This window comes from Tachysurus fulvidraco, chromosome 12, assembly GCF_022655615.1.
Source record: "Tachysurus fulvidraco isolate hzauxx_2018 chromosome 12, HZAU_PFXX_2.0, whole genome shotgun sequence".
Classification (NCBI taxonomy): Eukaryota; Metazoa; Chordata; class Actinopteri; order Siluriformes; family Bagridae; genus Tachysurus; species Tachysurus fulvidraco.
The window spans coordinates 21,691,815-21,703,330 of NC_062529.1; the positions used below are offsets into that span (position 1 = coordinate 21,691,815).

General features: G+C 37.7%; 1 protein-coding gene across 2 annotated transcripts; it reads right to left on the reverse strand.

The window, feature by feature from the left end:
* Positions 1-3,817: 3,817 nt before the first annotated feature.
* LOC113640511 lies at positions 3,818-9,135 on the reverse strand. Of its 2 annotated transcripts, XM_027143007.2 has the most exons (4): positions 8,963-9,135; positions 8,189-8,282; positions 7,870-7,932; positions 3,818-6,013 (listed from the first exon to the last, which is right to left on the reverse strand). In XM_027143007.2, exons 2-4 carry the CDS (start codon positions 8,219-8,221, stop codon positions 5,120-5,122), a joined length of 990 nt encoding a protein of 329 aa, XP_026998808.2. In that variant the 5' UTR covers positions 8,222-8,282; positions 8,963-9,135; the 3' UTR covers positions 3,818-5,119. The 2 variants fall into 2 exon arrangements, with proteins under 2 accessions (XP_026998808.2, XP_026998807.2); XM_027143006.2 differs by lacking the exon at positions 8,963-9,135 and having other exon boundaries at positions 8,189-8,516.
* Positions 9,136-11,516: the final 2,381 nt, after the last annotated feature.

Genomic DNA, 11,516 nt, shown 5'->3' on the forward strand with positions numbered 1-11,516 from the left:
TCAAAAATCTTGCAAATCTCTCTGCTGAACACTTCATAGGAAAGGCAGATAGATGACTGATGTTCCCACTCAGCGGTTGCCCACCGTCTGGCCTTGCCGGTCAGCAGCGAGATAATGTAAGCCACCATGGAGCGATCAGATGGGAACACAGAGGGTTGCAACTCAAAAATGACTGCACATTGCATGAGGAACAGCCGTCACATTCCTGGTTCTTTGAGGCAGATGTGGCTCCCGGGCTGGAGTCAATACAGGAGGAGCTGGAAAGGTCCCGAGAGTCACTGGTGCCGAGGTGGCTGATCTGGAGAGAGCGCTGAGCCAGTTGATGAGTTCATTGGTGGCCTTTGTTAGGTCAGATATCTGCTTCTCATGGGCCACGGTGGTCTGAGCCAGGTTTCCAAGGTGGGTCCTCAGATCTGGTGCGCCTGCTGAGTCCATGACTGGCCAGATGGTACTGTCAGGGATTGGCCGGAAGGGAGGACTCAAATGCAGGACACTGATGTAAATAATTAAAGTCTTAATGAGCTCAACAGTAATACAGTAATCAGGCAAGGCAGGCAAACACTCTGTGTAATAAACAGTCCGATAATCCAGTACACAAGCAGACAGAGCAAAACAGGGCAGGCAAAAACACAGAGTGAAGAACAGTCCAATAATCCACTACACAGGCAGGCAGAGTAATACAGGGCAGGCAAAACACAGAAACCAAAAACAAAACCAAGTCAAACCAGGCAGGGCAGAACAGGAACAAGGCTGGATGAATCACAGAGCAAGCTGAGAAAACCATCTGGCAGGGGACCATGTGAAGGCAGCGTCCTTTTATAGTGCGTGACACCTAAAATAGCCGCCGCCCTGGAAGTGCGACCTGGAAGTGGTGCAGCAAACCAGGAAGTGCTGACAGTAGTAGGATGTAGGAAAATATTTAGTTAGAGAGAAATAATTAAGATACACTTTTGAGCAAGTTTTACTGACACATTCATATCTACCACACTATTGTTCAAAATAGCTTGAGTCTTTGTCCAGGTTCTGAGATTTCCATTCATCTTTCCAAAATCAAGCTCGTAGATGGATATACTATGCTTCATTTTCAGGCTGTCACACACATGATGGAGTTCTTCCTATTAATAAACCAAATCCTTTTAACTAAAGAAAATGTAATCACATAGAAACGTTTATTCCCTTTTTACATAGATGTTATCCTTTGTGAACTTATAACAAACCAGAAAAGTATAACAGTAGTACAATTTACATGATAATTTTTTAAGTGAAATGATTACAAAATATTACACAGCTGTGGTTATTATCAATATTATTATTGATCTGATAGGAATTCATTACAAGTATTCCATCTTTTGTAGTGAAATATGATGATATGTTTCTATATACAGTAAAGGTTATATTGTTTATCACTTATGTGGTTACTTACTGTATGCACTTATGCGGTCACTTATGCTCTTTTGATCTCTCTTAAAGTATCCTGAGGACTCACTTCCTTTGCCAGTCTTCATAAATTCACATGCTGGTCCATAAAGATGAGCTCCATTTTCCAAGTCACTCATTTTTCAAGTGATCATAAATAAATATAAATTGTGTGTAAATTCTGAACACGTGACTGTTTTCTGTTGTGAATGTGTGTTCTGTTAGATCGATTTTTAAATACTTAATAATCCTGAATATGTACTCTTTGCTCAGAACTGGGTTTCAGCTGTGAAAATCAAATTCATTGTTAAAAAGGATAAACTAACATGAAGACAAGAGAGCGTTGTATGGAAAGAACACAAGACATTTACAAACTGAGAAAAGGAAAAATCTATCACAGCCATAACGAAAAATAACTTATTGAGCCTTCCCATCTAAAACCCAGAGCTTAAACCAAGAAAAGACATTCAGTGCAATTAACTCTTTAAAGATTACATAGAATAGGACACACCTGGGCAACAAGGAGCACCTGATCTTATGATAATATTCATCTAATAATCTCAAACCTAAATGTATTCAGTGTCAAAACAAAGATGGTCTTGCTGTTTTAATAATATTTTGAGGGTAACCCCCCCCCCCCCCCCGAGCTTGAGGTGTGTTTGTGTGTGATTATGGAGATGAGTACGGAGTTGGCATCCATCATTAACAAAAGCAAACAAAATCTGTTCATTTCTTCCATTGCACATTCAACTATAGGTTTAAAATAATCAAAAGAAATATTATATTTACAATGAAATTAATCATGTATTCAAGGCAATACCCACAATTATCCATTACTCAAATGCAGATTTGTTTCATTTCTGCAATAAAATGAGATGGATGTCACCAAAAAAAAATCCAATTTTTAACAAACATCCACCAAAAATATGAAAACAAATCTTTTAATCTATGTTTTACTGATAAAATAATAATCTTAAAAGACACAGACAGCCATCATCGATAAGTAAATGATTTACATTTTACATGAGATCGAAACCACCATTCTCACCATTCTCAGCATATAAAGTATACATAAAATTGTACATAGAGTTAGTAACATATAAGGTGTTGTATAATATTGTAAATATAGTTAATAGTATACAATTCAAAATTCAAAATTTATTTGTATGAGGTGATTGTGGTGAGGAAAAACTCCATTAGATGGTCAAGGAAGAAACCTTGAGAAGAACCAGACTTAAAAGTGAACCTCATCCTCATCTGGGTGACACTGGAGGGTGTGATTATTAATATATAATCCAATAATTGTGTATTGATTGGGGTTGTTATCCTTAAAAACAACATGGAGTTAGCATCTTCTCTTAGTATGTCTGAATACTTCATGAAACAGAGTCCAACTGGAGCTGGTAAATCTCTAGGTGCCTCAGGATCCTCACATGGTTGGCCTCATCTCAATGAAGGTCCAAATCTTCATGGCACAGAAGACGATGGGAGCTGGTACATTCTCTGCATGCCTCGGGATGGGTAGAAAGAGAGAAGCAGTGGAGAAGCAGCACCTATATAATATTGTATATATCCTTTATTGTTTTTAACAAATTCTTTATTTTTTTTGTCTTTTAGATTCAAGCATCCATGTGAAAAATACCAGTTTTATCACAAGAATGATGAGTGTTATCTGACCAGTGCTACCTTTAGTGGACTTTCACTGAGATGAAGCCAACCATGTGGGGATCCCGAGGCATCTAGAGATTTACCAGCTCCAGTTGGACTCTGTGCTACTAAAGAGGAGATGTGAACTCCATGTGGTCTTTGAGGACAGACTGTCAGACTGTATATTTATAATCACACCCTCCGGTGTCACCCAGATGAGGTTCCCCTTTGAGTCTGGTTCCTCTCAAGGTTTCTTCCTTTACCATTCAAGGGAGTTTTTCCTCACCACAGTCACCTGAGTCACCTCAGACTTGTTCATTGGGGATAAAAACAAACACATTTATATATATAATATTAATCTTGAAATTTTATATAATATTAATCTTTATATTTAATCTTTTGTTTTATGTTTATGTTCTGTAAAGCTGCTTTGAGACAATGTCAATTGTTAACAGTGCTATACAAATAAATACGATGCTAATGTGGTGACTCACGCAGTTGGGGCCGCTGTGCTAATGGTGTGTGTTCTTGGCCATTGGCTGTTCTCCCTTGGCTGTTCTCCTTCCTAGTGAGGTGTTATAGTTGTTTAAGACAAGTGTGAATTGTGAGGACAAGTAGGTGGACTGTCTACCTTCTTTTTTTATGGTGACATCTACAACCCCCCCCCCCCCCAAAAAAAAAACCCCGCCCAAAACAAACAAACAAACAAACAGACAAAAAAATAAATATAAAAATTACATTAAAAAAGGGGAGTTGTTGTATGGCTGGTTGGGGAGTTTGCAGGTGGTCTGAACAAGCTTAGGAAAAAGTTGGGCCAAAGTTTTCATGAAGATATTTTAGGAGATCTTTGCTGGGTTGAAGCAAAGACTTACAGGTACCACTACTCCAGTATTAGTGTAGGCTGATTTCTCCAAGCTTTTTTTTCCTGGAGGTAAATGCTAGCCACCAAGGTTTGGGGGCTGTCCTCTCACAAGAACAGCAATGTAAGGTGATCCCAGTGGCTTATGCAAGTCATAGTCTTAAGCCCACGGAGCGCAATATGTCCAACTCTAGTTCCATGAAGTTGGAGTTTTTGGCACTTAAGTGGGCAATGACCGAGACGTTTCGTGAGTACCTCTTGGGTAACAAATACATTGTGTTTAGAGACAACAACCCTCTGAGCCATCTTATGTCTGCCAAGCTTGCTGCTGCTGAGCAACGGTGGGCCACCCAGCTCTCTGCAGTTGATTTTGATTTTCAGTATCATTCTGGTAAGAGTAATTGCAACGCTGATGCACTTTCTTGGCTGAATCCACCTGATTCTAGTGTGTTGGGTAGGTTGACTTCAGGTACTGCAGTGTTGGCACCCATGAGGCAGTGGGCAGGATCAGACCCTGCCTGAGTGGTGATTCAGTGTGCAAATAAGGAGGTCTTGGTTTGTTTGCACCGTAAAGTTCGTCACACTAATAATCGGAGTGAAAAAAATCATTCAATTCTGTAAACTTAAAACTATCAATAATGTTGTTTTTCATAAGTAAATCATGTTATAAATGTAGAGACAGATGTGGAGTCTTTCAGGTAATTGGAACAAAATCCTTAAAGGTCTGTGTAAAAGTTACAGAAATACAGCAACTCACTGAGACTGGTCATGATCTTAAATGCCTTTTTTTTTATTGTTCTCCTGCTTTGATTTACATAGATTACATCATCAAAAAAGTTAAGATCAAGATCAACAATCAGAGAAATTAATAATAATGTGAATATTTTCAAAGGATTTTCATTTTTAGGAATTAAAACGAATAGAAGCACTAAAATAGTGTAATCTTTTCACAATTTATAGAAGTTAGATAAAAACATGTAATATTCTTAATTAATATTAAATATCCTTATTTAAAATAATTTAAAATATATTTTAATAAATAAAGTTTATATATATATATTTTAATAAATAATAATTTAATAAAGTTCTACAAAATATTACCCATGAATACATTTCACTGTTTTGCTTCATCTTCATCCTCTTGATCTTCATCCTTTTCTTCTTTCTTCTCCTCTTTCAACTCTCTTTTCAATTTAATCACTTTCTCCTTTGCTTCCATTCAGCATTCCAACCTTTTTCCTTTAAGAGACCTCTGTTCCAATCAAATTCACATTCCTCGATAGCTTCTTTAAGTCGTTCTGTGGGGATTTTCAGGGCTTTAGGTTTTGGTAGGTGAAAAACTAAACTAACCTGATCCCAGACATAAGACACATGAGGAATCGGACTTTGTACTTCTCCTGAAACAAATTGATAGCAGTGGTTTTTACAAATGGCTTGTGCTTTCCAGATGATCTTCCCATCCTGATAACGAACCCACTCACTCGCTTCAATAAGTGGATATTCTCTAAAACGCTTGTTATCCTCAGGACTGTGAATCAGCACAGTGTACTCAATCTCCTTTTTGTAAGTGTTGGTCTCGTACATCCTGAGAACCGGCTCTTCTCCCCCACAGTTCTGTTCTTTGTACCACTTCATCAGATCAGTGAGGGGAAACGTGAAGCGATAATTGCCGTAGCAGGATTTCTCTAGTTGAAAGATAGGTGATGTAATGAACTTCTCCAGGAACGGCTTCTGTTCTAACTCTAGTGCTTGTTTTAGAAAATTAGTCTTCATGTAGCCTGTCTCTGCTGCTCTTATCTCCTCTTCTTTAATTTTTAAGTCCCACCATAAGAACTCAATATTAGGAGGTCTGAACTGATCAGACTCCATTATCCCCCTGAATCCTGTCTGATCAGTAACATGGGCTACATCTGAAACCCAAAATACAACTGGAGTTGGGTAGGGTGGGATCTCCTTCATTATGTACGTCATCATGCGATCCTGAGGGATTACCATCTGCATTCGCTCTCTCAGTCTCTTTAAACTCACATGCTGCCCAGTGATGTAGTTCTCCCTTATTCCACGTGAATTCGTTCTTTGTCGGATGTCAAACTACAAAGATCAAAGATATACAACATTCAGTATAAAAATAGATTATGCACATAATTCTTTTTTTTTCCACTTGTGATCTCATAGTATAGTAATTATATTACTAGAACGGTACATTTCCTAAAGAAAATGTGAATGTGCTTGCACATGACGTCAGTTCCCCTCATCGTGTTGAGTGTTTTGATATATGACATGTCCATGTTGTGCTAAATTTTTGATTTTGCTTATTTTGGGGCGGGGCTACACGTGACGTCAGTTCCCCTCATCGTGCTGTGTTTTATGTTGTGTAACTGAGATATGGCTTCTTTATATTGCAATATGGTTCGTAAGGTGCACTACATGGTTGCTAGGATATCGCTGCACAGTTACTATGGTTATATTTGCAGACTAGTTTTTCACCTGCAACAAAAGTGCACACCTGAAAATCCATTTATCTTTTCCTGAAACAAGCGCCAAGAAGATCTTGAACTAAAGCATCAATCAGTGATTTTACTGGGAAAAAATATAATCACGTTACAATAAGGATCATTAGTTCAAATGTAATGTATTAACTAACATTTACTAACCATGAGCAATAAATTATTGTATTTAGTAATCTTTGTTAAAATAAAGTTTATTCTTTGTTCATGTTAGTTCACAGTATATTAACTACTGGGAAATAATATAATCACATTACAATAAGGATCATTAGTTCAAATGTAATGTATTAACTAACATTTACTGATCATGAGTAATAAATTATTGTATTTAGTAATCATTGTTAAAATAAAGTTTATTCTTTGTTCATGTTAGTTCACAGTATATTAAGTACTGTTAACACGGTGTTAATAATGTATTAGTAAATGTTGAAATTAACATGAACAAAATGAATAAATGCTGTAGAAGTGCAGTTCATTATTAGTTCATGTTAAGTAATGTGGTAACTAATGTCAACTAATGAACCTTTATTATAAAGTTTTAGAAAAAAAAAACTGTCCAACGGTGGATTCAAACCCCGAATTTCTGCATGCTAAACGGATTCACTATCCACTAAGCCACCTAGGAACACGAGAAAGCCTTTGCGGTTTTATGTATTAATTCACTAATGTGAAGAATGGCGCATCTAACAATACCCAAGCTTTATTATATTAAAGTCATTCTTTGTGATATACGTGTCATATCATGTCAAAAAAAAAATTATGTAATGTGAGGAGACAAAGAAAAAATGTGCTTAATTTTAATTAATGGGTGGCTCTTAAAAGAGCCGTTGCTGCTCTTAAAAGGACATTAGTTTAAAGTGATATAAAAAATTATAAAAACTACACTGATAGTTGAAAACAACAAAAAGTTATACAAATGGCAGACACAAAAACATATGTGACCGCCGTGCTGTCCAAGGCACCCCAGTACTAGGTTTAAGCATTAAATACACGGTTAAATGTTATATTGTTTGAAAGCTTAGACTCTCGGGATTTTATTAAGCCCACACACAAAGCATAATAAGATTTATAGCCATCATACTAATTTAATCCAAGTTGATAGTCACCGGAAATAGGCGGCGCTTACCTTTCTTCACTGGGGTAATATTTTCCAAAACAAATGCTTGTAAAAAATCCCCAAGAGTCTAAGGAACTGGAATATGTAAGCCTTTTAATCCAAAACGCTTTAATCCAAAACCATGAGAACTCACTATTAGGAGGTCTGAGCTGCTCAGACTCCATTATCCCCCTGAATCCTGTCTGATCAGTAACATGGGCTACATCTGAAACCCAAAATTCAACTAGACTCGGGTATGGTGGGATCTCCTTCATTAAGTACTTCATTATACGATCCTTACGGATCAGTATCTTCATTCGCTCTCTCAGTCTCTCTAAACTCACATGCTGCCCAGTGATGAACTTCTCCTTTATTCCACGTAGATTCCATCTTTCTTGAATGTTAAACTACAAAGAAACACAACTATGTAAAAATAACTTCTGCACACACAAAATATATTTTTCACTTGTGATCTCAGTATAAATAGTTAATATATTATTAACAGTATGTGGAATATGACATACACAGTATGGTTAGTATATAGTATCTAAAGTATATATTACATAGTATAAACATTTAATAGCATATTAACATTAACATTTTAACATAAAGAAGATAAATTAGTTGTGTTTTGTTTTTATATTTTTATATTTTAGGTCGTACCTCTTCAGGTTGCTCTGGATTTGCATTTGCCATTTTTCAATGTGTGGATCAGGTGGCCATTTGAATGGTTCGTCAGGTGAATGGTGTCTGTCATCTGTCAACCAACACTGCCTTTATATCATGTGTTCTGTCCCCTCCCAGACAAACATTCAGTGGAAATAGAAACTTAAGGTCTGTGGTGAGGTAGACTGACACAGTAGAAGACATGACATACTGTAATCTACACACAAAAAGTAGGAATAAGTTTCATTTACATTTACGGCTTTTTCCAAACGTTCTTAACCAGTGTGACGTTCAGCTATAGACAGGCTCTAAAAACTGCTAGGGCTGAGCACCTGAGCAAACTCATAGAAAAAAAAATCCAAGGTTTTTATTTAGCACAGTGTCTAGATTAAAAAAAAATCAGATATCTGAAAACAATATTCCATCACAGTTCAGTAGTGAGGACTTTATGAGATTCTTCACTGACAAAATTGAAAGAATCAGGAACAGAGCATCTCATGACCCAGTCTCCCATAAGGCTCTACACTTACAACTACACTCCTGTCCTATACTTACAAGAACAGGTCAGGAAGAGCTAGATAAACACTGAATGACCGTGTACAGTAATGGCGAATAAATTAAACTTTGTGAGGAGACAATGTGGAGTAGTCACAGTTACTCTGTAATTTTGCTCTCACTCTACTGACGCATTTTACTCGGTACGCTCAAAACTATTTTTGAGGAAAAGAATATTGTCTCCGGAAAAATTACTCTGCCATTTTTCCTGTGTACCTTGTATGAAGCCGGTGGCATCTTGGGAGGGACCTATGCTCCCCTCCCCCCCAGGTATCCCCTCCAACATGGGCCTGCCTTTATTAAGCTCCACGGCTATGTCCTCTGCTGGGTGAGGTCAGCTTTTGGTGACCCACCACCCATCCATGACTTGTCTGTGTGTATTCTTTTTCACTGCTAAAACAGAACGGACAATGTGTGAACAGGCACAATCTGGGTCCAAAATATGTTTGTGCATTGTTAAGTATTAGTCAGAGTCCTTACAATTCTGCAGAATGTTCTTGTATTTGATTTTGACTTGCTGCCATGTCCGTTTTAGCCTGGTCATGTTTTATCTACATCACACACACCCACACACACCCACACACACCCACACACACCACACACGAAAAGAGACACTTTCTTTATCACACAAGAACATTCAATGGAGTCAGTGAGCAAGCGACCTGAAGGCGCAATATAAATTGAAGTGATTATTATTATTAGCTCATCTATTTATTCAATTAATATGTTTGTGCATTGTTAAGTATTAGTCAGAGTCCTTACAATTCTGCAGAATGTTCTTGTATTTGATTTTGACTTGCTGCCATGTCCGTTTTAGCCTGGTCATGTTTTATCTACATCACACACACCCACACCCACACCCACCACACACGAAAAGAGACACTTTCTTTATCACACAAGAACATTCAATGAACATGAAAGCGCTATATAAATTAAAGTGATTATTATTATTAGCTCATCTATTTATTCAATTCAATTTTATTTTATTTATATAGCACTTTTCACAATTGTTTCATTGTTTCAAAGCAGCTTTACATTAGTAAAAGCAGATGAACACACAGAAAAATCGGTGGACAACATAAGAAGCAGAGTACAACGGTAAAGATTAAACCGTACTAGTGAACGTAGTAATAATGTAAGGCTTTGATCATTTATCAAAGCCTTATGCAGTGTGATGGAGTTACTGTACACAATTTCACTCATATCTGCAGTCTATTTCAATTAAAAATTCATAATCAGAGTACAACTGCATTTTTGGAGATGTGTATTAACTATTTGGATTGTAATTGTGAGGTTTCAGTGGAGAGGTGCGTGTGTAATTGAGCACTACGCATTCTGGCGGTCTTTTTCTCTTTGCTTGATCACTGTGGCAGTGTTGCCTTTCTTCTTAATTATGTCTTTTACCTCCTCGTACAGTATGCCTCCATGAGCATTTGTGCCTCCGACGGGAAAAAGTACGCTGCTCTAGTTGCCATGGTGAATCAGTGAACCTGTGATCGTTGGCGGGTCTGTTTGAGTGAGCCGTGAGCGCGCACCTATCCAGGATTGGTTTCACCTGGCTTGATGAATTCGTGTCTGCTCATCCTGGCTTGGTCTTTGTGCAACCAATTAAGCCTGGACGCACTTGTTTTGGATTCATTGAGCCCAGCTCAGACATTTATCCTGGATGTCTTAATTCTATTTTTGTGCAACGGGCCCCAGTTCTGGAATTATGTACGGCTTATTGTCTTAAATACATTAGACATGATATAATCAAAAATTATATATGATAAAATCACAGGTAACATTACCTTCTGATAACTCCCCTGTGTCTGCGTCCCCTTTCCTCTACCCTTTCCTCGCAGAGTACAGCGGTGGTGGTGTGAGAGAGAGAGAGAGAGAGAGAGAGAGAGAGAGAGAGAGAGAGAGAGAGAGAGAGAGAGAGAGAGAGAGAGAGAGCTCTACATCTTTGGTGCCTTGACCCGGATTGTGGCACTGCAGGACCAAAGAGGAAGAGAATTCTACAGCCAGTGGTTTGAATCCTGAGTTGTATTTAATAAACTAATTTAATTAACCGGACTGGTGATTTTGGGGATACATATCTGCCATCAATGCTAATATTCTCAACAGTCTGCTGGAATTCTTAACTGTGGGAAGTAACAGAGTAAAAATACTTCGTTACTGTACTTAAGTAATTTTTTCTGGTATCAGTACTTTACTCCACTATTTATTTTTCGGACAACTTTTTACTTTTACTCATTACATTTTTACACAAATATCTGTACTTTTTACTTCTTACATTTTCAAAACGGACTCGTTACTTTTAGTATTATTTCTTCTCATTGAGCGCTGTTTCCAGCCTATCATCCTGTCATTGTGTGGCTTTTTCACCATGTGACTGGTGTACTGTATTATTTACTGGCTATCAGACATAGACTAAGGATAGCGGAGCTAACAATGAGCAGCGCCTACAAAAGGAATGGCTAATGTTCATTCAGAGGGAGTCACCGATGTTAAAATAACTAACAACGAGGACATTCCTGAACACACATGGCCATATATGAGGGAGATGTTTTATTAATTGGGTTCAAAAAGGATTCCTGGTGAATGCGTTGCGAATTGTGTCAACCAGAGGCGGTTCTAGCCCTTTTTTAGAGTGGCTTCAGCCCCCTGTCTGTGATCTCAGCCACCCTAAAACTATAAGGATCATTTTTACTTTCATAAATAAACAATAAAAATTACGTTAAAATGCAGGACATGTCGTCGATGGGAAAGAAAATTATTTATCAGT